The sequence below is a fragment of the Mesoplodon densirostris genome, chromosome 10 (genome assembly GCF_025265405.1).
Source record: "Mesoplodon densirostris isolate mMesDen1 chromosome 10, mMesDen1 primary haplotype, whole genome shotgun sequence".
Classification (NCBI taxonomy): Eukaryota; Metazoa; Chordata; class Mammalia; order Artiodactyla; family Ziphiidae; genus Mesoplodon; species Mesoplodon densirostris.
The window spans coordinates 34,884,141-34,909,565 of record NC_082670.1 but is presented as its reverse complement, the minus strand read 5'-3'; the positions used below and the strand labels follow the sequence as shown (position 1 = coordinate 34,909,565).

The 25,425-nt window shown below is 49.4% G+C and overlaps 2 protein-coding genes across 7 annotated transcripts in view; one reads left to right on the top strand and one right to left on the bottom strand.

Annotated features, from left to right (window-relative positions):
• DAAM2 (dishevelled associated activator of morphogenesis 2) overlaps positions 1 to 3,683 on the top strand; it is a 115,685-nt gene extending 112,002 nt beyond the window's left edge. For all 3 annotated transcript variants that reach the window (XM_060110922.1, XM_060110923.1, XM_060110925.1), the window contains exons 24-25: positions 325 to 495; positions 723 to 3,683. In XM_060110922.1, the coding sequence (XP_059966905.1) occupies positions 325 to 495; positions 723 to 944 (393 nt within the window). In that variant the 3' untranslated portion in view covers positions 945 to 3,683. The remainder of the gene's footprint in view (positions 1 to 324; positions 496 to 722) is intronic.
• The window catches only part of MOCS1 (molybdenum cofactor synthesis 1), a 37,206-nt gene continuing 15,325 nt past the window's right edge, over positions 3,545 to 25,425 (bottom strand). The window contains exons 4-11 of one of the 4 annotated variants that reach the window (XM_060110926.1): positions 14,888 to 15,052; positions 12,575 to 12,636; positions 12,172 to 12,283; positions 11,652 to 11,764; positions 11,039 to 11,149; positions 8,385 to 8,505; positions 7,827 to 7,874; positions 3,545 to 5,679 (exon numbers count right to left, since the gene is read on the bottom strand). In XM_060110926.1, coding sequence (XP_059966909.1) covers positions 4,919 to 5,679; positions 7,827 to 7,874; positions 8,385 to 8,505; positions 11,039 to 11,149; positions 11,652 to 11,764; positions 12,172 to 12,283; positions 12,575 to 12,636; positions 14,888 to 15,052 — 1,493 coding nt within the window. In that variant the 3' untranslated portion in view covers positions 3,545 to 4,918. Of the gene's footprint in view, positions 5,680 to 7,811; positions 7,875 to 8,384; positions 8,506 to 11,038; positions 11,150 to 11,651; positions 11,765 to 12,171; positions 12,284 to 12,574; positions 12,637 to 14,887; positions 15,053 to 25,425 lie in introns of all 4 variants that reach the window. The other 3 variants (XM_060110929.1, XM_060110927.1, XM_060110928.1) reach the window with 3 other exon arrangements.

Genomic DNA, 25,425 nt, shown 5'->3' with positions numbered 1-25,425 from the left:
GATGACCTGACATCCTTTTGGTCCTGACCTTAGGAAGTGCTTCCCAAGGTCTGCAGCTCCTGGTCCTGTACCTGTACCCTAACAGACCCAGAGGTCACTCTGGGCAGCCTCTGTCAGCCAGCCTGGGTCTCCCACCTCCCCAGGTGTCAGCCTCAAGCCTTTCCTTCCTTCAGCCTTGTCCTTACCCTGATGAATGGGGGGAGGGGCCTCCCCTCTCTGGCCCTGCCCCCAAAGCCCCCCCACCTGGATGAGCTCTGCTCTGGCTGGAACTCAACTGCCCACCAGGCTCGGGGGGGACTCTCCACCAACCCTTCTCTTCAACAGTTCTCCAAGGCCCTGATGCACTTCGGAGAGCAGGACAGCAAGATGCAGCCGGATGAATTCTTCGGCATCTTCGACACCTTCCTGCAGGCCTTCTCGGAGGCCCGGCAGGACCTGGAGGCCATGCGGAGAAGGAAGGAGGAGGAGGAACGACGGGCGCGCATGGAGGCCATGGTGAGGGTGCTGCCGGGGCCTGGGCCTGGGCCTGAGCAAGGCTGAGGGAGTGGAGAGCGCCGTGGGCGGCGGGAGGCTCAGGGTGCCCTAGCAAGGAGGAAAGGGGCCCGTTGGTAGACCCAGCCCAGCCCAGGCGTCAACCCGCGAAGGAGGGCAGGTGTCTGTGACCTGGACCGCGGTGGATGTGCTGGGCCGCGGCCTCTCACCCGCCCTCCTCGCCCCTCCAGCTGAAGGAGCAGCGGGAGCGGGAGCGGTGGCAGCGCCAGCGGAAGGTGCACGCGGGCAGCGCGCTGGACGAGGGCGGCGAGTTTGATGACCTGGTGTCCGCCCTGCGCTCGGGCGAAGTTTTCGACAAGGACTTGTGCAAACTCAAACGCAGCCGCAAGCGGTCAGGGAGCCAGGCCCTGGAAGCCACCCGGGAGCGGGCCATAAACAGGCTAAACTATTGACCTGGGGACTGGCTGCAGCGGGAGGCTGGAAGACAGGGATGGGCCCAGGGCGGTAGAGTGGAGGAGGCCGTGCTAGTGATACTTACACAATTCGGTGCTGGATTTAGAGCCCTGGGCTGGGTCCTGGGGGCGGGGCTGCATGGCAGGACCCGGTGTCTCCCCACCTGAAGGGGCTCCCCTCCTCTCCTCTTCCCATTGTTCTTCCTGCACCCTGGCCCCAGGGGTCACTCTCTGAGGCGGACTTGGCCATCCCTGGCCGGCCCTGCTCCCTAACCCCCAGCATGGACACCCAAATGTTGGCACAGAGCCGTTCCATATCTAGCCTGGAGAGAGGTCCACGGACCTTGTCCAGATTTCACGTGCCGTGGGGAGTAATGGGCGGGGGCATCCAGGCTCCCATCTCTCAAGAGTAGGCTTAATGGAATGTTGATCTGGGGCGAAGTTTCCTATTGAAAGGAAGAGGCATGACATATGCTAGCTAGATGTGTTCCAGGAAAAAAAAAAAAAAGATGCTGGGAGGATGATGCAGGGACCAAGTCATCAGGACAGGGTGTCAGTGCCTGTTTCCTACATCACGAGCCTCTGGCCCCTCTCCTGCATGTCTTAAGTCTCTCTCCCTTCCCCCCTGCCATCTCTATCCTATACTAATCCAGCATCCCAGAAAACTCACCTTTGGATTCTCACGACTAGGGCTCACTATCAGGTACTTGATGGATCTGGTAAGGGAAGGGCTTCAAGAAAGAAGACCCCATTCATCACCACACCTCGTATGTTGGGTACAGGGACCCTGGAATGAAACTCTCCTTCCCCACCTCCACCCTGTACAACCTGACCATTGTCTTGAGGCGAGACAGTGACCTCACGCGTTGGCTAGGGGTTCCAGAGGGCAGCACCTGAACGGCCAGCTCCACCCAGAGCGCCTAGGTTACCAGTGAACATGACTCGGACCCCGTACTCCTCTGACACCTGCTGCTGAACAGAAGGCACAGTGACCTCCTGCTCTGTCCAGCCTGCAGGAGACACTTCCAACTGCGTTTGTCTGGCTGAGGTTGGCCCTGGGGCATTGGTTCCAAGGGCTCCAAGGGCAAGAGCTGCCCTCTTCAGTTACATGCCACCTCTAAGGGAGTAAGGGGACCTCCTCAGGGGCATTCAGATGGGGGGGGTGCCCAGAGCAGGCAGGGGTGGAAAGCTGAGGGGGTCCCACCCACCCCCAGCTCCGGGACCCGACTTGGTTCAACCGACTTTCATTCTGGTTCTCCTGTCCGTTCTCACCTTCATTCTGTCCACCAGGAGCTGTCCTTGTGGGACAGGATGATGGCTGGTATCTACACAAATTTTCTAAAAGGACAGAGGTGAGCTGAACTCCATCAAGGCTCATTTTTAATACACTTCCAACCCTCCAGAGTTAACCCCTCATCCTCTGTGTCTGTGAGGCCTGCCTGACCCTCCCTGCAACCCCACATCCACAGGCTCCCTGCCCTCCTGTCCTCCTGCCCTTCCCTTTTATGTTTCTCACCTTCTGACCTCCTCCTCCAGCTCAGGGTTATTGCCAGTGGACAGACTGGTGGGCTGGGCCCACTCTTCAGCTGCCTATCTTTTCTGGGGGTGAGACCATAGTAGCTGCAGGGGAAGAAACACAGGGTTGCTGAGCCCAACATGTGTGTTGGTTCAAGGGGGAGGGACTGAGCAAGTGTAAGCCTGGTCGGGACCGGTGTGAAGCAGCCATCCTGGAGTCCAGGTGAGGGGAAGGTGAAGGCTTACCAGGAAGAGTGGCCGCAGAGCTGTGTGATACCCACAAGCACCCGCTGGAAGAAGCCGGCGTTGGGACAATGGGAAGGTTGTGGTGGGACCTCGCAGGGTCCTCCCCCAGACTGGCCGGGCCGAGGTCCACCTCACCCACTGGGACCGGGAATAGGGAGGGCTCCACGTCTGGCCAACAGGCCTGCCCAAACCCCGGCATTCCCACCCACCGTGGAAGGCTGGATACGCACCAGGGAAGAAGGAATATGGAAGACGTTCGAGACACGTTGGATCCACAGAAAAGCACAGTTTGGTTTAACTGTTTACAGAGGACACGTATACGGCTTGTTCCAGGGCTCAGGCTTCTCACCTCTAAAGACTTTGCTTTCTCTATTTATTATTTTTCTGGATCTGGCCAGTGGCTCTGACACCAGACGCCGCTGTAGCCAGATCGCCAACAGTGCCTTGGACCACAGACCATCACGGCTGACTCAGCAGGAAGTGCCGGTGCCTTGGAGACGGCCGAGTTGGTCTCTGATGTGCTCAATGTTGACGCCTGTTGTATTTGTTCCTTTGGTCGTTGCCAGGTGCCCTTCCTGCCACCTTTGGGTTCGCTTCTCAAGCTAATTTTGTGTACAATGTAAAAATTCAGTTAATCTGATGCAACCTGTCCCCTTCTCAGCAGCGACATCCGCTCCCCCTCCCCTGTGAGGGGAGGGAGGCGTGTTTAGGGCGGCGGGAGGAGAAAATTCTCCGGGTGGATGGGGAAGGATCTGGTCCAGGCTCTTCCCCAACCCCATCCTCTTTCCACCCTCTGGGGGAGCCGTGACCATCCCCCCCCCCCACCTCTACCACCTCCACGCCAAGGCTGTTCTCACCAGCTGTTTCAGACGACAAATGAGGCTAATGTACAAAATCTGCAGCGTCCTTTTCGCCTGCACCTTTTTTTTATAAGAATATATTGTAATACTAAAAAATATTAAATCCGTGCCACCCCTACCTAACCTGCCTTGAAATTTGTGCCTTCTTCCCACACGGGGACGTGAGGCGTGCTGGGGAGCGGCATTGCCCATGGTGTGTTGGAAGCAGGTCCTACCAGCTCTATGAGCCCTGACTGTTACATCCTCAGGAATTCCGCAAGCCAGTTCACGTCGTACGGTAGCTTGAAATTGGCCAAGGCGGGAGGACTTAGACCATGGAAATTGGCCTTTTTTTCTTTTCCAAGAGCTAGTTGTTAAACATTTGCCAGCACACCTGGGTGCAGGGCCAGGAGGAAAGGCGGGCGGGGGGCCGGGAGAGTGGGGGGACTGAGGCTAGAACTAGAGACACCTACCCACATTGAGAGAACCCAGCAAGCGCGTCCAGCGTTTGGGGTTGTGAAAAACAGGAGCCTCTAATTGCACCCCCTGACCTCTACCAGCCGGCGACGGGATGAGCTTCGGACACCCCTACCTGACAGTGCTACTGGAGATGCTGCATCTCTGGGCCTCCCACTCCACTCCTACCTTCTCCCCCAGGGACGGCGGGGGTGCACGGAGAACATGCCCCTTTGCTTTTCCAGCATCTCTCCTCCTCTTCCCCCAGGGGGCGTTGGGTTGAGGGGTGGGCCTGCCATCACAGCGGCTCGGTGCCCTCGGCACAGACACAGTCCTCATTCTTGCATCCCCAAAATGGGCATCGTGGCTTTATTTTGTGCACCGTGCAGGTGAAGGCAAGCTCCATCGCTCCTCCTCCCCTGGTGTCCCGGGACGAAGGGGTGCAGGTGGAAGGGCCGTGCGCAGGGCAGGTGTGGGAGGTGTGCTTGGTCAGGAGGCCTCAGGGCTGTGGCCCACGAGGCTCCTGCTTAGGAGCCCTTGGTTCCCTCCCGGGGAAGGAAGGAGAAGAGAAAACCCGAGAGAGAAGGGGAGGTTATGGGCTCGACTGTTAGAGAGAGTCCACAAGTCACTCAGTGTGATTTTGGGGTTATCTAGCCTTGCTCGCTGCGGCCAGCCCCCTCCCACGACCTTAGTTAGGGTCCGGGAAGGCTGACGGGCCTGCTGGTTTCCTCTCGGAAGAAAGGAAACCTCGCAGGTCAGTGTAGGTCATTGAGCAGTAGAGGGGTGGGCTGACCTGGGGTTCCTACCGGTTGAAAGTAACTGGTGACGGGGTGAAAGGAACTTGACATCTTTCTCTCGGCTGAAATCGCATCCCATCTCTTGACCTCGCTGGGCCAGGGGTGAGAGGGGGCAGGAGCTCTACGTCCGATGGAAGTCCCCCCGCTGACCCCCGGTCTTGCTGACGAGCTTGATCTCTGCCAACACGATGTCCCTGCTGACGGCCTTGCACATGTCATACAGGGTGAGGGCGGCCACGGCAGCAGAGGTCAGGGCCTCCATCTCCACCCCAGTGGGGCCCCGAGCCCGGCAAGACGCCCGGACCACCACGGCGTGGCACGTGCTGTCCAATTCCAGCTGCACCTGGACGTGGCTCAGGGCCACGTGGTGGCACAGGGGGATCAGCTGGCTGGTCAGCTTGGCCGCCTGGACGCCTGCCAGCTGGGCCACCACCAGGGCGTCTCCCTTCTTTAGCTGGTTCTCCTGGACGAGCTTGTAGGCCACAGGCCCCAGGAGGACCACGGCTGAGGCCACGGCCACCCGCTCTGTGTCTGGCTTCCCACCCACGTCTACCATAGCCGCCTGTCCTTCCCTGTCCACGTGGGTCAGTTGGTCTGAGGTGGGCAGAGGTCCTGACGGGGTGGCAGGAGCCCGGGGCTCTGGGCTAAGGCACTTTGGGTTGGCATCTGAGTCGAGGTGGGAACCGTAATGTCTCTGAGGGAGGCCAGACCCCAGGCACCGCTGGGCGAGGAGAGGGATCTGGGCGAGCCAGCCCCCTTTCCACAAAGTCACCGTCTGGCTGGAGAAACTCACTCTGTGTCTCAGACCCTGAACATGGAGGGAGTCCCTGAAGGAGATGCTGGGAATGGCTGGTGGGGAATCTTGGCGCATCAAAAATAACTCTGGAAGGAAGAAGGAAAGAGAAGAAAGACTCAGTCCAAAAGGTAGGTCTTTTTCCCACCTCCCTCCCCAAGCCTCTCCCCACCAAACCTCGAGTTCTCCCTTTCACACTGGGGAAAGTGGAATGAGGGGCGAAGAGCACAGCAAGGAGAGAGAGAGACGATACACAGAGAGGGGCCCCCGGAATAAAAGCGTGCAGCCCCCCTCACCAGGAGGTACACAGGGCAAGGGTCCCGCAGGCTCTGCCTGCCCTGCAGGGGGGTCTGTGGGTGCTCCCACCTGGGCTCCCCTCCTCACAACGTTCCTGTTGCCCAAGTTCTCCTAAGAAACACCTAAGGTCTGAAGACCGAAGCCTCGATCAGATGACTGCTCCATCCCTTCATTTTCTTAAAACGAGAGCGAGGCCTCAGCCTGAATTACCAATTAGTTACTCTCATCTTCACATTCTCCGGGAAGGGCTAATAGAAATCATACAGTTTATAGACAACATACTAAGGTAAATATTTAATCTATCTAAACAGCGTCTCAAGCAGATCAGAAGCATGCACAAAGCAACAGGCTGATTCGAATGGTCCCAGGGGCCTTGGGGACCTTGTAGGCTCTTGTTACTCAAAGGGAGGTCCAGGGACAGCAGCACCAGCACCACCTGGGGACTGTTAAGAGATGCAGCCCGGGGGCTTCCCTGGTGGCGCAGTGGTTGAGAGTCCGCCTGCCGATGCAGGGGACACAGGTTCGTGCCCCGATCCCAGAAGATCGGAGCGGCTGGGCCCGCGAGCCATGACCACTGAGCCTGCGCGTCCGGAGCCTGTGCTCCGCAACGGGAGAGGCCACAGCAGTGAGAGGCCCGCGTACAGCAAAAAAAAAAAAAAAAAAAAAAAAAAAGAGATGCAGCCCGGACCTCCCGAATCCGAATCTGAAATAACAAGATCCCTAAGGGATTCACAGGCACGTGCAAGTCTAAGAGGCCCCGTTCTAGGCAACTCTTGGTTTTACAGAGATCAGCTCACTTTAGTTACTCTATATCCTTGAGAGTATTATTCCTTCTGAAGCAATTAGGCCTCCCAACTTCCAGCTTTCCGTCATGCTCTGGCCCCCCTACCTTGTCAGTGTCAGAGGTACAATTATCAAGGCATCCCCCACTCCTTGCCATCAAGGCGTGTCAGCATGGGTCAAGGCCCAACACAAGAGGATGAGGATGGTGGAGGTGACGGCAGAAGAGAGGTGATACAGTTTTCTTCCCGATGGCATTTTGTGGTGAGCCAACCTTCCTTCTCTGGGTGGCTGGTGTGGTCCCTGGGCTGTCTCTGGCCCACTCCAGCCCACATGCCTCAGGGCTCACTCTGCTCCAAGTGCTGGAGAAAAGAATCCCTTCCCCTGGTTGTTCTCACTGCTTTCTCTTGCTTAGGGCACAATTCAGGGGCCCAGATCTGGCTGTGGCCAAGGGGGCGAGGCCTCCCCTGCTCTAGCCTGGGCATGTGCCAGAGGGATAACAGCATCCCCAAAGCTCTGTGTGGACCAGCTAGTTCCCCAGGGTTAGAGACCACATATGGCTCAATAAAAAGGTGTTTCTGTTTGAAGCATCCTATGCACATAAGAGACGCCCTGGGCACATAAGTTCCCGGGAGTTAAGGAATTAGACAGTTGAGATCCTGGCTGTGTCCTCCCTAGAAAGCTGAGTAGCACTCCTAGCTTGCTGCCTAAGCGCTGCCCACACAGAAGCGTAACAACACAAGGACCAACGGGCACTAATGGTCCGGACACGTGCGTGAATTGACCCACAGGACAGAAGGGAAGGGACGCCTGTGACTGTATCCAAGCTGGGAGATTCTAAAGCCGAGGACAAGATCTCTGTCTTACCCAGAAGCTCCATTTTCAGGGGACAACTAACATAGCGATCATAAACCTGGAGGACCCCCCAACCTGATTTCTGGTGAGACAGACCAATGGTTTCTGTGGCTTGTGCAGTAAGAGGGAGACAGGGAAGGGAAGAAAAGCCACAGTAAAGGCTTGGAGGGGTAGGAAAAGGTGAAGGATGAGAACCTCAGGATGAAGTGCAGGATCAGGGTGGGGGGTGCCTACAGCAGGGGCCCCGCCCCACGGGATCCCCCCGTGACAAGGGTGAGTGGTTACGTACTGATGGGTCACCCACCGATGAGGATCATGGGCCGGTTCTTCATCTGGGCAATACTGAACATGCCTGGGGCGAGGGAAGGATGGGGAGGGAGAGGATGGAGAGGGAAGCGGGGAGAGAAAGAGGGCGGGGAGAGAAAGAGGGCAGGGAAAAGAGTTCACTGAAACGGATGATGGACACAGCGGTATGACAGCCCCGTGGACACGCACTCACCTACCGCACCCCGACAAAAAACCCCCGCCGCACACTGCAAGGTCTCCCATGATGGAGCCCATGACAGTTTTTGGATGCCAGGACCCTGCCCTCCCTGTCAGGGATGAGAGAGGGGCAGTGACACCCCTCTTTCTCCACCATCCAATGAAACAGCCCGAGAGAATGTGGGGTCCCCCGTCCTGTGCAGGCTCTGCTCTGCCAACTTCCCCTGGGAAGGAGAAGCATCACCGCACCCCAAGTCTAGAGGCCCAGCAGAAGTGATGGAGAGCACGGACCACACTGAGTGCCACTGGCTCACTACAGACCTCCCTCCTGCTGACAACGGCCCCCTCACCGCCCAGCCTGGCCTCCCCGCCCGCTTACCTGCATGCTGCCGCTTCTTCCTGCCCACGGCAGCCCCAATGATGCTCAGCAGCTCCTCCTCAGAGGCCCCCGCCCGCAGGTGATCCCGTAGAGATACCTCTGAGTTCCCAAAGAGGCAGACCTGGAGAGGTCACACTGCGGGTGAGGCCAACAGGCCCCCCTCATCCTGAGCCTTGGCCTCCATCCTTGGAGCCCCCCTGGGCTGGGCATGAAGGCCTCCCGTGGCTGGTCATACTCAAAGCAGGTCTTCCTGCAATGAGGGGCCGAAGGTGCTAGATGGAGGAGTCGGAGGGGTTGGAAGGGCAGGAGGCAAAAGCAGACACCCCAAGGCCTGCATCTGACTTCCGGTCATGTTTCCTTCAGTGCGTGGCACGTACTTGAAAAAACCCAAATAACTGCCAACAGGTATAGCACATCAAAATCTAGATCCACAAGTTCTCCTGAGACATTCCATGGAAAGCCCTCTTCATTGCCATGAGAACGGACCCCAGTCAGTGGGAGCTGAGTCCTGGCAGCCCCCTCCAGACCTGGCAGGTGCACCCATTTCCCCTCCAGCCTCTTCCAGTCCCTTTGCTCCTGGACCCTGCCCGCCTGCCCCTGCTCTGGTTTGTGGTCCCTGACTGGGGGCTGAACAGCAGAGGGCTGGTGGAGATGGCATCCTGAGGTCATTCCAACTTGACTCAATGCTCCCCTGATTCTGGGAGAGGCTGGGAGCTCTGGGGGGCTCGGGGTGGATGGGGCAGTCCCAGAAAGTGGGACACCTACTTCCTCCCATGAAGCCCCACAAAGCACCTACCAAGTGTCAGCCCTGTACAGGGTGCTGTGGGCATAGAAGCACGTTTGACAAGCAGAGACCATCAGAGAAGATATGAACGAGATCTAAGCGGAAGACACACCCACTTCCCTGTGCTGGTCAGTCCCCCTTCCTCGCTCCCCACTAGCCCCCTGGTTCCACTCTCTGCCCTTCTCTGCAACAAGAGCCCCCCCTCCTGCTGGCTTCCTCCTGGGTGTGGCTGATGGGAGGTCAGAGGGTGAGAGCAGAGAAAGGCCGGGCACTTCTCGGCAGTGGTGCTTCCGTCCACAATCACAGCCCCAGCCGGGCGGCCGCTCCAGCTCTCCTGGGAGCCCAGTGACAACAACTCCTCCCCTGCCCCTTCCACCCAGGAGTGGGACAGCAGTGTGCTGCTGCTCATCCAGTGCCCTTACAGGCCCCCTTAACCCTGCGCTATAAACAGCCTCTTCCTCACATTCTCCTTAGAATCCTCCCTCCACTTCCCGCAGCAGGGTGGAGGGGACTGACTGACACAGTTATCACCGACCATCTATTCAGTCCTGTGCCTCCAGCCCAGGACACCCCCTCGCTTTATAACAACCTGCTGCACAGTTCCTATCGGGTGTCCAGCCTGACGGTCCAAACCCACCCACCAGCACCCTCGCCCCCGATCCCAAGCAGGTCCCAGAGCTGACCAGACAGCCGGGGGCCTCTCTCTCCACCCACACCTGCAGCTCCAAGTGCTTTCACTCCTCCTTCCCACCTTCACCTTAACTCTTACATATCTGGAACATCACGAAGTGGCCATCTAACTGTCTTTCTATTTCCAAATTCAACCTGGGAGTTATTCTTCCTAAAACATGAATCAGGGATCCTGCCTCCCCACCTTGTATAAAAACTCTGCCCAGGGCTTCCCTGGTGGCGCAGTGGTTGAGAGTCCGCCTGCTGATGCAGGGGACACGGGTTCGTGCCCCGGTCCGGGAAGATCCCACATGCCGCGGAGCGGCTGGGCCCGTGAGCCATGGCCGCTGAGCCTGTGCATCCGGAGCTTGTGCTCCGCAATGGGAGAGGCCACGGCGGTGAGAGGCCTGCATACCGCAAAAAAAAAAAAAAAAAAAAAAAAAAAAAATCTCTGCCCACTGTCCTCCTGTCAACAGGACACACTCTGCACCTTGCATGGGGTCACTCAAGCCCTCCACGAGGTGGCCTCCCCATAGCTGACTTTAATCTGCCCTGGCCAAATCAGGATGAACGCATCCATCCCCCGCCCCACTCCTCCCCCCTCCTCCCGCCCAGTCTCCATGGCTCACTGAGGTCCCTGTGCGTTCTCTCCAGCGTCACTACCAGAGGCCTGTCCGGCCCCTCATTTGATGAAGAATCCCGTGTTGCCACCCATTAGCTCTTGGTTTGGTCTCACAGGGAGTCTCTGTGGCCTCACAGAAGATGGGCATGTCCGTGCCTCCCTTCCACCCGCCGCTGTCCCCAGGGCTGAACGCACAGCATGTGCTGATGAGATATTAGATATGAGTAATGGATGCCGGTCTCAGGAATGAACCCCTGGCCTGGTGGGAGGGGCCAACCAGGGTTGGGGCTGGGGGCAAAGGGCACATCGATCCCCGCCCAGCCCTCCCACAGCACTGAGTCCTGGAGAGTGGCTCCTGATCAACCAGGGACCCAAGGAAGGAAGGAACCAGGGTGACAGTTCCATGGGAGCCACGAGTTCACCTTGATCTGCTGCTCCCACGATCCCCCCATATCTGACACTATCTCACCATCACCCCATGTACCCTGCTAGCCTCACCTCCAATCAGGGGGCACGGGCAGGAAGACATAAACAGAGCACAGAGGGGACAGGGGTGCCCGTGGGGAAGGGGACACTAACCTTGAGGTTCCCGTCAGCTGTGATTCGCAAGCGGTTGCAGGTCCCACAGAAATGCTCAGACATGGACGTGATGAAGCTGACTCGGCCTCGGAAGCCAGGGATTTTAAAGGTCTGTGGGTGAGCAGTGGAGGGGAGGGGGATGGGCAGCTGAGTGCCAGCTCTCTCCCTGAGATCAGAGCCCTTACCTCTCGGCCCTCTCCCCAGGAGCCCTGAAGAAAGCAGCCCCCAAGGCCCTCGGACAACAGAAGACTCCAGTATGAAGCCCATGAGCTCTCCGCCTGCACCTGGCCTGCCCAAAACAAAGGCTACTAAAGATGCAGGAACCTGAGGGCAGCACGGCCAGGGACAGCCACGTGGAAGAGCCAGACAAGCACCCGCTCCACCACTCAGTCCAGTGCATCCTACAACAAGTTCCTTAATCCCTGCCCCACGTCGAGCCTGCTTCTGCATCAGTGAAGCAGGGAGGCTGCTATGATGACCCTGTAACACTTCCTGCTTAAAAGGCACTGTCCTGCATCACTGACTCCACCCCCAAAGCAGCCCCTGCCAGCTCTCCCGTCCTAGGGTGGAAGCACCACCTTTCTCCCGGCCCCATCCCTGCCCTCCCGCCAACCTTGGCTGTGCTGGATTCCTCCTCCGGCAGCTTCTCCAGCTCCGGCCACTGCTGCCTGAGGGTGTCCAGCATCTCCTTGTAGCTGACCATCTTCTTGAAGTTCCACTTGTTGCCTGTATTGGGGGTGGGAGCTACTGAGTCACATGCTGCGGGGACCCAGGGGCTTCAAGTTCGCCCTCCCACAGCCCAGGAACCAGTTCACCACCGGGCCAGGAAGGCACAAGGTGCCTGAAATGGGTGGGTGGAATCACAGCCACGCCCACTCTGAGAAGCCTTCGACCCCCATCGCAGCCCCGGTGCCTGCCCAGGCCCCTCCCCATCATCCCCGGAGAAATTCCTACACACACAGCGGTATCGGGGCCAGCAGCACCCACAGGGGCAGCCGGACCTTGTCTGCCCTCCTCAGCCTTTCCTAGGGTTCTTGAGAGCCCCCCGCCGTGCTCTCAGCAGGGCTCTGGTCCAGCTCTGCCGACAGGCCTGGCCTCCTCTTCCCCCACCCACCCCGCCCTGCGGCACTGACCGTCAAAGGGCATGTACTCTATGAAGCGCACGTCCAGGGGAAGGCCCTCGGTCAAGGCCACGAAGTCCAGGAGTTCGTCCTCATTCAGGCCTCGCATCACCACACAGTTCACCTGGTCCAGGGATAAGGGGACCACAAGGGCTATCCCCACTGCGTTCTTTTCCAGGGGTGACCCTTGTCGGGGATCTGACACCTGCCTAGGCTCTCCACCCAGGGTCCCGTTCCTTGTGTCCCTCCCCCAGTTCTCCATGGGTTGTAAGATTCCATGGGTCACTGGTTTTCTCCCCTCCCTTGTGGGGAGTGGGGGGCAGGGTTGAATGGAGCGGGCCAGGAAGTGGTGAGGGGTACACCGCAGGTGCACTGGCCAGGGCTGGGGCCTGTCTTGGGGCCAGGAAGTCCTCACCTTCACAGGACTGTAGCCCAGCTCAATGGCCTTGTGGATGCCCTCCATGACCTTGCGGAAGCCTGTGGGGAGGGAGAGGAACAGGGTCCAGGCACTGCCTTCCTCTCCCCCACGTCCTCACACCCATAGAAAGCACCAGAGCCACAAGGAACCTCAGAGACCGCCGAGTCTGGGGACCAAATAGTAAATATTTCAGGCTCTGGAGGCCAAGAGGCAAAATTGAGGATATTATGTAGATATACGTCATAAAGATTTTATTGACTAAATTCAGAATATGGTAATAATTGAGTATAATATTTGTAACACCACTCTAGAATAGAATGAAAGAGTGGAATTCTTTTTGCAGGGAAAATATGTGGCTTAATTGGTATTCATGGTTAATGTTCCCTATCACTAAATTCATTGCAAATGTTATCTGCAAAATCCATTCTTGGCTCGAAGGCTGTTAAGAAAAACCAACCAGGCAGGGGGCTGGAGTTGGCTGGTGGGCTGTAGTGCGTGGACCCTGATCTAGGTGAACCCTCTCATAGTCCAGACGAGGAAACCGAGGTCCAGAGACAGGCAGTGCTCAGCTGGGGGTCTCGCACAGAAGGCAGGATCCCCAACTCCCTACCGGCGCCTGCTCTTCACCAGTCCCTCTGTTCACCCACTCTTCATATTCTCACCGAGCACCTACCAAGCATAGGTGCTGGGCCAGGGCTGGTGAGCGATTCCCGTGCACATGGCTCTCTCCTATCTCTGTGGTTAGTGCAGTAAATGTGATCCCAGGCTGGCTTCTCCTCCCCACCCCAGCTCACTCATGTATCCAAACATGTGAGCGCCTCCGGCATACCGGCCCCTCCCCCACCCCCAGCCAGCCTCCACGGTTTCCTTGCAGCATTTTCAGGGTAAGACAGCAGAAAGAGACGGCAAAAAGGAAAGACTGTACAGCTTTTATACAGATGCCGTTAGGATAATCTAGAAGTTCTCTCTTCTGTCAAGCCCTCTCCCTCCAAAAGCAGGCAGGGGACACAGGGATAGGAATGCGAAGGCAGGTCTGGCATCAGGATCTACTGTCTCCGATCCTCATTCCAGGAAGGAGTCAAGGAGGCAGGGGGCATGGGGAAGTGGGGCGGGGGCTTCTGTGGGTAAAGCTCACGGTTATACCTTCCACTTTCCCACCTCAGAGCCCCTGCGGTTCTCGACTGACATTCCTCCTCAGAGTAAGCTCCCTTGATCTGAACACCCCATTCCTTAAGGGCCAGCATGAATGCCTCCTCCCTGAAGCCCTCCCAGTCTCCCCCTGCTGGGAGAGAGAGCCCTAGAGAGAGTTCTCTCTTCTGCTCTGAAGTGCTTGAACTGACAGCACAAGACAAGCAAAGGTGGTTCCGTGGCATCACACCTTTCGGCCCTTCGTAGCCTGTAAGGCAGGACAGTGTCCTGTGCGTCTGTCCCCTCCACAGCGCCCCGGAGCAGCCTTTAGAGGGCAAAGACACTCCCCCGCCAAGCATTTCCTCAGCACACTGCCAGATATAAACAGGAAGTCACACGCTGGGGGAGGGGGGAAAGAGGAGGTGGGGCTGAGAGCTGGAGGCTGTTTCCAGAGAAGCAGAGGGAGAGCTGGGTCTCCCTGGCATCTCTATGATCCTCCAGAGAGGTCTCAGTAGTGCACCATCCTCCCCAAATCAAAGGGCATCTGAGCCTGTGCAGAACCTCTCATCCCAACCTGGGGCCCACGGATGGTGGGCGCTGGCCTAGTGAGACCCGGGGCTCGGGCCCCTCCACTCCCCACTGCCACCCTCTCTGATGGAGCCTGGCAGGAGGAGGCTGTGGGTGTGCTTGCTGCAGGGGGTGAAGGAAGAGGCTTACAACAGGATGGGCTCAGGGAGCATCCTTAGGTGCTGGGGGACCCTCAGCTGGCAGTGCTGGCCCTGTCCCTGGAACCCCAGGGCAGCTGCTTTCACCCCAGGCTGCCCCACATTTCCTCAGAACTCACTATAGGGTAACCAACTTGTCTCCGTTTGTCAGGGACTGTCTTGGTTTTAAAACGGAATGTCCTGTGTTCTTAAAACCCTCTCAGTCCTGGGCAAACTGGGGGCAGGGTAGGGGGAGGCTGGTCACCACAGCTCATTAGCATCCGATCCCAAAATGTCCCCAGGAGTGTGGCTACAGAGACGAGGGACCTTTAGCAAGACTGAGGGGTGAGGTGTAAATGCCTAGGCTTAGCTATAGCCCAGACACCGAGAGGGAGACCAGGCCCCTTGCACCAGCCACAGCTCCCCAGCTACGAGGGCCTGGGAGGGTCACCGTCCACCGTGAACCCCATCTGATCACCTTTCCTGCGGACGATGAACTCAAACTTGGCTGGTACCAGCGTGTCCAGGCTGATGTTGATGGTACTGAGACCAGCTTTCTGAAGCTGAGGCAGTAGCCGGGCTAGGTTGATGCCGTTGGTGGTGATACCAATGGTCCTCAGCCCTTCCAGCTGGTGGAGCTGTGCTGGAGAGAGAACAGGAAGGGGTATGAGCCTTCTTGCTCTTGGTGGGGCCAGGAGAAGGGCTGGAAGGAGAAACTCTGGGCCAAATAAGATGGATGGAAAAGGGGCTCTCTGTGGACCTCTATTAACCAGGCTTAGCTTAATAAGAAATATAAGAATAAGAAATAGGGCTTCCCTGGTGGTGCAGTGGTTGAGAGTCTGCCTGCCGATGCAGGGGACACGGGTTCGTGTCCCGGTCCGGGAAGACCCCACATGCCGTGGAGCGGCTAGGCCCGTGAGCCATGGCCACTGAGCCTGCGCGTCTGGAGCCTGTGCTCCGCAACGGGAGAGGCCACAACAGTGAGAGACCCGTGTACCGCAAAAAAAAAAAAAAAAAAAAAAGAATAAGAAATAACCAAAAGATCAAACACCGAGTGCTCACTTTGCTAGAGTGCAGATGGGATCACATGGATCAAGGAGACCAGAGCCCAAAGTGCACACAGGAGACGGTTCTATACAAAGTGTGAGGGTAACTCGCTGCACCCAGCTTAGCAGTCACCTAGGCGAGGAGCAGGAGGGGCCCTGGGCCTGTCAAGGAGGTTGCCTGTCTGGGGAACTATATATGGATGAGTTGGGTACGGCTGGTCGCCCTCCCATGCCTGTGAGCAGGAGGAAGGCAGCAGCTTTTACCCCAAGGCTACGGTACTTAAGCGAGCTGAAGGGGGTGGGGGCAGCCCTGAGTAGCTGCAGATACTCAGGAGACGGGATCCCTGGAGTCCAGAAGAACTTCACTTCCCTTCTCCACAAACTCAGGGGCAACCAGCATAAACAGATATAGCCCTGACAGCCAGGCCAACAGAAGCCTGGGACACTGAAATGAGTACACAGCTAAGAATCAGTAAATATAGGCTTCCCTGGTGGTGCAGTGGTTAAGAATCTGCCTGCCAATGCAGGGGACATGGGTTTGAGCCCTGGTCCGGGAAGATCCCACATGCCGTGGAGCAACTAAGCCCGTGCGCCACAACTACTGAGCCTGCACTTTAGAGCGCACGAGCCACAACTACTGAAGCCTGCACGCCTAGAGCCCATGTTCCACAACAACAGAAGCCACCGCAATAAGAAGCCCACGTACCACAACGATGAGTAGCCCCCACTCGCCACAACTGGAGAAAGCCCACATGCAGCAATGAAGACCCAATGCAGCCAAAAATAAAAATAAAAATAAATATAAAAAAAGAATCAGCAAACATTTTAAAAGAATTCTGTGATACGGGGAGGGGGAAGGGTAAGCTGGGACGAAATGAGAGAGTGGCATGGACTTATATATACTACCAAATGTAAAATAAATAGCTAGTGGGCAGCAGCCACATAGCACAGGGAGATCAGCTCAGTGCTTTGTGACCACCTAGAGGGGTGGGATAGGGAGGGTGGGAGGGAGACGCAAGAGGGAGGAGATTCAGGTTTTTGTGAGATGTTACAGAGAAACCCAAATGAACTTTTTGGCCAACCCAACAGAAGAGTGAAAGAGGAAGAAGAAAGGACAGAGATAACAGAAGATGACTCTTTCAAAAATCAGAGTTAGATAAACATAGATGCAAAAACCTCAACAAAATATTATTAGGAAACCAAATTCAACAACACATTAAAAGGATCATACACCATGATCAAATAGGATCTATTTCAGGGATGCAAGGATGGCTCAACATCCACAAATCAATCAATGTAATACACCACATTAACAAACTGAAGAATAAAAATCATATGATCATCTCCACAGATCCAGAGAAAGCATTTTATAAAATTCAACGTCAGTTCATGATTAAAAACTCTCAACAAAGTGGGTATAAGAAGGAATGATCCTCAGCATAATAGAGGCCATATATGACAAGCCCACAGCTAACATCTTACACAACAGTGAAAAGCTACATGCTTTTCCTCTAAGATCAGGAAAAAGAGAAGGATGGTCACTTGTGCCACTTTTATTCAACATAGTATTGGAAGTCCAAGCCACAGCAAATGGAAAAGAAAAATAAAAGGCATCCAAATCAGAAAGGAGGAGGTAAAACTGTCACTATTTGCAGATGATATTATACACAGAAAACTCCAAAGACTCCACCGAAAAACCATTAGAACTAATCAACAAATTCAGTACAGTTGTAGGATACAAAATTAATATGCAAAAATTCATTGCATTTTCATACACTAATAACAAATTATCAGAAACAGAAATTAAGAAAACAATTGCATCAAAAAGAATAAAATACCTAGGAATCAATTTAACCAAGGAGGTGAAAGACTTGTAAACTGAAAACCGTAACACGCTGATGAAAGAAACTGAAGACAACACAAATATTGATAAATGGAAAGATATTCTCTGCTCATAGATTAGAATAATTGATATTGTTAAAATGTCCCATACTACCCAAAGCAATCTCCAGATTCAATGCAATCCCTATCAAAATTCCAATGGCATTTTTCACAGATATAGAACAAACAATCTTAAAATATGTATGGAACCATAGAAGACTCTCAATAGTCAAAGCAATCTTGAGAAAGGAGAACAAAGCTGGAAGCATCACGCTCGCTGATTTCAAACCATATTACAAAGCTATAGCAATCAAAACAGTATGGTATTGGCATAAAAAAAGACACATGGATCAATGGAACAGAATAGAGAGCCCAGAAATAAAGCCATGCACATACGGTCAATTAATTTACAACAAAGGAGACAAGAATGGAAAGGACAGTCTCTTCACTAAATGGTGCCGGGAAAACTGCATAGCCAAGTACAAATGAATGAAACTGGACCACTATATTATACCATACACAAAAATTAACTCAAAATGGATTAAATCTTGATCTGAAACCATAAAAATCCTAAGAGGAAATAGGCAGTAAGCCCCTTTGACATTGGTCTTGGTGATGTTTTGGATTGGACACCAAAACCAAAGGCAACAAAAGCAAAAATAAGTGGGGCTACATCAAATGAAAATGCTTCCACACAGCAAATGAAATGAAAAGTCCACCTACTGAATGGCAGAAGATATTTGCAAATGACACATCTGATAAAGGGTTAATATCCAAAACATAAGAAGAACTCATACAACTCAACATTAAAAAAAAAAAACTATTAAAAAATTGGCAGAGGATCTGAATAGAGATTTTTCCAAAGAAGATACACAGATGGCCAATAGGTATATGAAAAGGTGCTCAACATTACTAATCATCAAGGAAATACAAATCAAAATCACAATGAGATATCACTTCGCATTTGTTAGAATGGCTATGATCACAAAGACAGGAAAAAACAAGTGTTGGAAAGAATATGGAGAAAAGGGAACCCCTGTGCACTGCTGGTGGGAATGTAAATTGCTGCAGCCACTATAGAAAAGAGCACAGAAATTCCTTAAAAACTTAAAAACAGAACAACCATATGATCAGCAATTCCAGTTCTGGGTATTTATCCAAAGAGAGTGAAAACATTAACTCGAAAAGATATATGCATCCCTATGTTCACTGTAGCATTATTTATAATAACCAAGATTTGTCCATCAATGGATGAATGGATAAGGAAAATGTGGTGTGTGTGTGTGTGTGTGTGTGTGTATAATGGAATATCATTCAGCCATAAAAAAGAAGGAAATCTTGCCATTTGTGACAACATGGATAGCCCTTGAGGGCATTATGCTAAATGAAATAAGTCAGACAGAGAAGACAAATACTGTATAATCTCACTTATATGTGGAATCTAAATAAAACCAAAAAAAAAAAAAAACCACACACACACCAAAAAACCAAACCAAACAATAATCATGGATGTGAACAACAGTTATCTACAAAGATGTTAATCGGTGAGCAATACATAATAAAGGGATGTAGGAAAACATCCAGATGGCCAACAACAGAAAACTGGCTAAATTATGCTTTGTCTAAATGATGATGGAATATTATGCAACTAAAAATGACTCTGTAAAAGAATAAGTTAGGATGTCGGGAAATACACATGTCACATTAAATCCAGAGGGCAGGTTAAAAACAGTAGTTGAAAACTAGGTGCAAAGAAAAAAGACAGGAAGATCACCAAACCAAAATGTTGACAGTGGTTACAGTTGGGCAGTAGTGATACTATTTTTGCTTACCTGAAATAAACATGTATTGCTTTTGTAGTAAGAAAATGAAAGTTTAAAAATAAAAGTTGTTGATTTAAAAACAAAGAAAAGAACCTTCCTCTGGGACTTAGACAATATGGAAAATTAGTAGTAGTTTTTGGCTCCCTCTACCAAATCAACCCTGAAGAAACACAGAATCCAGGAACTTAAAAAAAAAAAGACAATCTCGAGAAACTCACAGGAAGATGGACAGTCCTTTTGAGCTGGTATGGGGGAGGGGATGTGTAGCCTGGGGTTGAAGTAGACTGGCAGAGAATGGAAGCAGTTAAAGGAAAGCAAGGCAGTTCAAGCTCTCTCCTTACCCTCATCCACTGATGCCTCAGAACAATCAATGCTGTCCCCTTCTTGAAGAATTTGGTGGTAAGAGCTCCAGAGAACTAGCTTAGGAGGTCAGCTCAGGGAAGCTGCCAAAGCACTGCTGGGATTCATCCCTCCACCCTCCCCCTCCAAAGCCCCAGGACTGGTGGATTAAAATGGAGAGTAACTGCCTCCTTCCAAATCTGCTTCTCTCTGAGGGTTTGAAGGTGAAGGTCTGTCATATTACATCACTCCAGAAGGTGCCATTCTCATCATATTCTAAGTCAACAGAATCTCCCAGAGTTATGCAAGTACACAACCTGTGCTGTCCTACGTGGCCAGGTTGGTCACTGTTGGGGAGATTACAAACATGAGTGAATAACTGATTTTCTGGGATCTTGAGCTCACTGGGCCTATTGAAGACTAAGATCTGGCCTTAAACCTCTTCCCATTAAGCAGTGCCATATAGAATAGCTAATATCGTCAGGGGAACAAACTTACTGGCTAAACTAAAGAGACCCTTGAGAAGTACAACCAGTGCTTCCCCCACCAAAAACAAAACAAAAAAACCCAAAACACCCCCAACCCTCTCTATATATCAATAGAAAAGAAATGATCAAACAGACCAAGAATGTAAGTTAAACATCAATACAATAAAAGAAATAACAGAAGATATTGATAATATGAAACAAAATTTTTCATTATAAAAGGGAACAAGGGAAAGTAGTAATTAAAAACAGTATTGTGAAATAAAGAACACAAGAAATAAGTTAAATGGTAATATCAACACAGGAGAAATCGATGAGTTGGGAGGTAAGATTAAAGGGCTCTCCCAGGAAAAAAGAGGAAGAGAATAAGATACCAAAATATATTTTAAGAACTGTAGAGGCCCTAAGTAGAAGGAGCAACATCCAGATAATAGAAGTCCCAGAAAAAAATTAAACTGGAGAGAAGGAAGTAATATCTGAAAACATAACAGAGTAATGAAGAAAAATTTCCCCAAATGTAACGCAAATGTAATAGAATGAAAGGACGATTTCACTGAATGCCAACAGGACAGATGAGGAAAAGCTTATCCTAGACACATTATAGTAAAATTTAAGAAAATCAAATAACAAAGGCAACACTCTAATAACTTCCAGAGAAGAAGAGTATATTACCAAGAGCAAAACACAGACTGACATCAGACTTTTCCCAACAGCCAGACTGACTGTAAGGAGACAATGCAGTGACATTCTTAACATAATGAAGGAATGAACCTTGAACATAAGATTTTAAAAGCATTCAAAATATTATAAAACTACTACTTTAGAACATTTAAAAAACTACCTGGTATGTCAGATTTAATTAGATTCACCATCAAAATTAGAGTCACCATTAGACTCACATCAAAAAACTTTTAGAAGAAATATTCAAATAAGAAGAGAAACAAATTCAGAAGATGATGTAAGAATTATGGAAATTATGAGTGATCAAATACCTTGGTAAAGTTTGTTGCTATCTTAAAAGGCAGAGCGTGTGCTTACAAGAGATACAGAGGGGCAGACTATTTGTAATGACCTGAAAAAAAAATTATAGAAAATATCAACAATACAGGTGGGGGAGGGTTGAAAAAAATCAAGGGCCTAAGAGTGTGCTAAACTTTTTGCCTTGTTAGGAAGAAAAAAGGGGGAGGGTCATTTATTTAAAAGTCAAAAAGGAGGAAAAAGAAGCCCCAAAAAAGTATGACAGATAAAAAAAAGTGTAGAAATGAGTCCAACTATTTCAATAATTACAACAAAGGCAACTAGAATAAACTTGCCACTTAAAAGTCAAAGATTGTCAAATTTGATCAAAGTAACAGCTATGTGCTATTATAAGAGACATATCTAAAGTATAAGAGTACAGAAAGGTTTAAAATGAGTAGATGAAAAAAGATAAAACAGCATACTAAAGCTAAAAGCAAGCTGATATAGCTTTAGTAAAATAAAATACATAGACCTTAAGGCTAAAAGTATCATTATGGAGAGAGACCTACTACACAGTGATAAAAGATCCAATTTATGAAGAAGACATAACAATTCCAACCACATATGAATCTAATAAAATCACCTCAACTATAGATAAAATAAAAGCAACAGAACCTCTGGGAGAAACTAACAAAACCACCTAATTATTTATTATTGGCAGGCCAAGCAGATAAAAAGCCAGCCAAGATTGACATAACCAAAGGTTTGGGAAATAAAATTAACCAGCTGGATCCAATGAACAAATATAGACTTCTTCATGTAATAATTAAAGGACAAGCTCCTCAAGTATATAAAAAAATTTATAAAAACTGCCAATATACTACGTCATAAAGCAATCCTCAATTAATTTAAAAGGGTAAGTTTCATAGAGATAAGATTCTCTGACCACAATATAATTATACTTTAATAAAAATATGAATTAAAATCCTCATATTTTGAAATTAAAAACACTTCTAAATATCTCATAGATCAAAGAAAAAATCAGAATAAAAATTAAAAATACTTAGAACTAAATGTTATGAAAACAATAGGCTACATTAGGACAGAAACAGAAATAATGAAATAGAATACGAATATACAGTAAGAGGTTCAACAAGTTCAAAAGTTGGTTGGTTGAAGAATAGCACAATGGACAAACCTCTTGCAAGACTTAACAACAAAAAGAGATAAAGACACAAATAAACCACATTAAGAATAAAAAAGACAAAACTGCAAGTAAAACTAAGATAAAAAGATAATAAGAAAACATTACCGACAATTTTATACAACAAATTTGACATAATAATGACAAATTAAAAAGAAAAAAACTACCAAAACTGACTCCAAAAGTAGAGAACTTGAATAATACAGTAACTATTAAAGAAATTGAAGCTGCAATTAAAAATCTCCCTGCAAATAAAATACCAGGCACAGACAATTTACACGTGAGCTCTACCAAACTTTTAAAGAAGTGATTACCACCAATGTGATGGTGTTAGAAGGTGGAGCTTTTAGGAGGTGATTAGTTCATAAGGATGGAGGGATTAGTGCTCTTATAAAAAAGATCCTACAGATCTCCCCAGCATCTTCTGCCTTGTGAAGATATAATACAATGAAAAGTCTGTGACCCAGAAGAGAGCCCACACCTGACCGTGTTGGCACCCTTATCTTGAATTCCAGCCTCCAGAACTGCGAGAAATCATTTGCTGTTCATAAGCTACCCAATTTGTGGTATTCTGTTTTAGCAGCCTGATATACTACCTAACTCATTCTTTGAAATTTAATACCACAAATCAGTTAAGGCAGGCATGAAAAAGAAAATCATACACCCATTTCACTCACGGATATAAATGCAAAAACTTACACAAAATATTAACAAACTGAACCTAACTGTAGACAAAAGCATAGCAGACCATGCCTAGGTTGAGTGTACTCCAGGTACAATATCAGAAAAGCTATCAATGTCATTCAGAGTAACAGAGTAAAAATGAAAAAAATCATAGATCATCCTAACACACATTAAGAAAGTGTATAATTAAAAAAACAAACTTAGTACTAGGAAGGGAACTTCATTACCTAAATGTTATTGTGAAAAAAAAGTAATTTGTGAAAAAAACTTCTAAGAAACATCATTCTAAAACTAACACAACATTGTAAAGCAACTATACCCCAATAAAAATTAAAAAAAGAAAGAAACATCATTCTAAATGGGGAAACATTAGGAGTATTATTCTATTACCACTACTATTCAACATTGTACTTGAGATCCTAGATATTGCAATAGGACAAGAAAAGGAAATTAAAGGCCTAAAGATAGGAGAAAAAATTGTCTTTAGTTGCAGATGATGTGGTTGCTAGTGGAGAAAACTCCAAAGACTCTAAACAGACATATTATAGCATTAATAAGAGAGTGATAAGAATATCAACCACAACAATAATAGAAAATATAATTTTAAACATGACACTGTAACTCTCAGGATCCTAGCATAAAGCAGAATTCATCCCAGATGGTTAAAATAAAGAATTTAATGAAAGGACTACTCACAAAGGTGTGAGCAGACTTAATGGTCTCAACAATGAATAGTACAGCACTCAGACTAGCAACACTAGGGATCCATAACCATGCCTAGGTCCAAAAGGACCTGGGGAGGAAATTAAGTTAGGAGTCCAGTTAAGTCACCATGGAAGATTGGCTGCCCTGTAGGAGTTTTAGCTCTGAAGGGAACTTAGCTACAGTCAAAAACCCAGTGTAGAAATAGAGCAGGGAGCAGGAAAAAACAAAAAACAAAAAAAACCTGATCTCATTGGCCAAACCCATCAGGAACCCAACAGGCAAGGGACCCTGGGTGATGTAGTCCCTAGGGGCCAACTACCTAGAGCAAAGAATGGGGCAAAGGAGGGAAATGGCTGTGGGAAGGTGGGGATGTGAACAAAAAAGATGTCAATTCCCCCAACTTGATACAATGCAATTAAAATCCCAACAGATACACAAACAATGAACAATCTGTAAAGGGAATTACAAAAACTATTCCATTTACAACAGCATCAGAAAGAATAAACTACTTAGGATTTAACTTAACCAAAGAGGTGAAAGACTTGTACAATGAAAACTACAAAACACTGCTGAAATAAATTTAAAAAGACATAAATGGGAACACATCCCATGTTCATGATTTAGAAGACTTAATATTGTTAAAATGTCAATACTATCCAAAGCAATCTACAGATTCAATGCAATCCTTAACAAAATCCCAATGATATCTTTTATATAAATAGAAAAACCCATCCTAAAATTCATATGGAATCTCAAGGGACCCCCAAATCATCTTGAAAAAGAACAAAAAACATTTCAATTTCAAACCTTCCTACAAAGCTACAGTAATCAAATGTGTGGTATTGGCATAAAGACAGACATAAAGACCAATGGAATAAAACAGGGCCCAGAAGTAAATCCTCACATATACGGTCAAATGATTTTTGACAAGGGTGCCAAGAACATTCAATGGGGAAAGGACAGTCTTTTCAACAAATGGTGTTGGGAAAACTGGATATTCGCATACAAAAGAATGCAGTTGGACCTAAATGTAAAACAATAAAACTCTGAGAAGAAATCATAGGAATAAAGCTTCATAACATATCCAAGAAATCACTGTCAAATCCAATGACCCAAAGGAACTGGCAACAAAAGAAAATACAAACTGGACTTCATGAAAAATTTTTAAAATTGTACATAAAAGACACTATCCATAGAGCAAAAAGGCAACCTACAGAATGGGGGAGATATTTGAAAATCATATACCTGTTAAGGGATTAATATTTAGAATAACAGAGAACTCCTAAAACTCAACAACAAAAACAACCCAATTCAAAAATGGGCAAAGGACTCAAAGAGACATTTTTCCAAAGAAGATATATTAATGGCCAATAAACACATGACAAGATGCTCAACATCACTAACCACTACGGAAATACAAATCAAAACTACAATGCAATACTACCTCACACTTACTAGCATGGCTACTATAAAAAAAAAACAAACCAGAAAACAACAAGTGTTGGTGAGGATGTGGAGAAACTGGAACCCTTCTGCACTGTTGATAAGAATGCAAAATGGTATAGCCACTGTGGAAAACAGTATTGAAGTTCCTCAAAAAACCCAGAACTACCACATGATCCAGCAATTCCATTTCTGGGTATAAACCCAAAAGAATTGAAAGCAGGGTCTCAAAGAAATATTTGTATATCCATGATCATAGCAGCATTATTCATAATAGCTAAAACATGGAAGCAACCCAAGTTGACCAATGAATGAATTACCAAAATATAGTGTACTCATACAGTGGAATATAATTCAGCCTTAAAAAGAAATTCCTCAATATGCTACAACATGAGTGAACCTCGAGGACATTATGCTAAGTGAAATAAGCCAATCACAAAAAGACA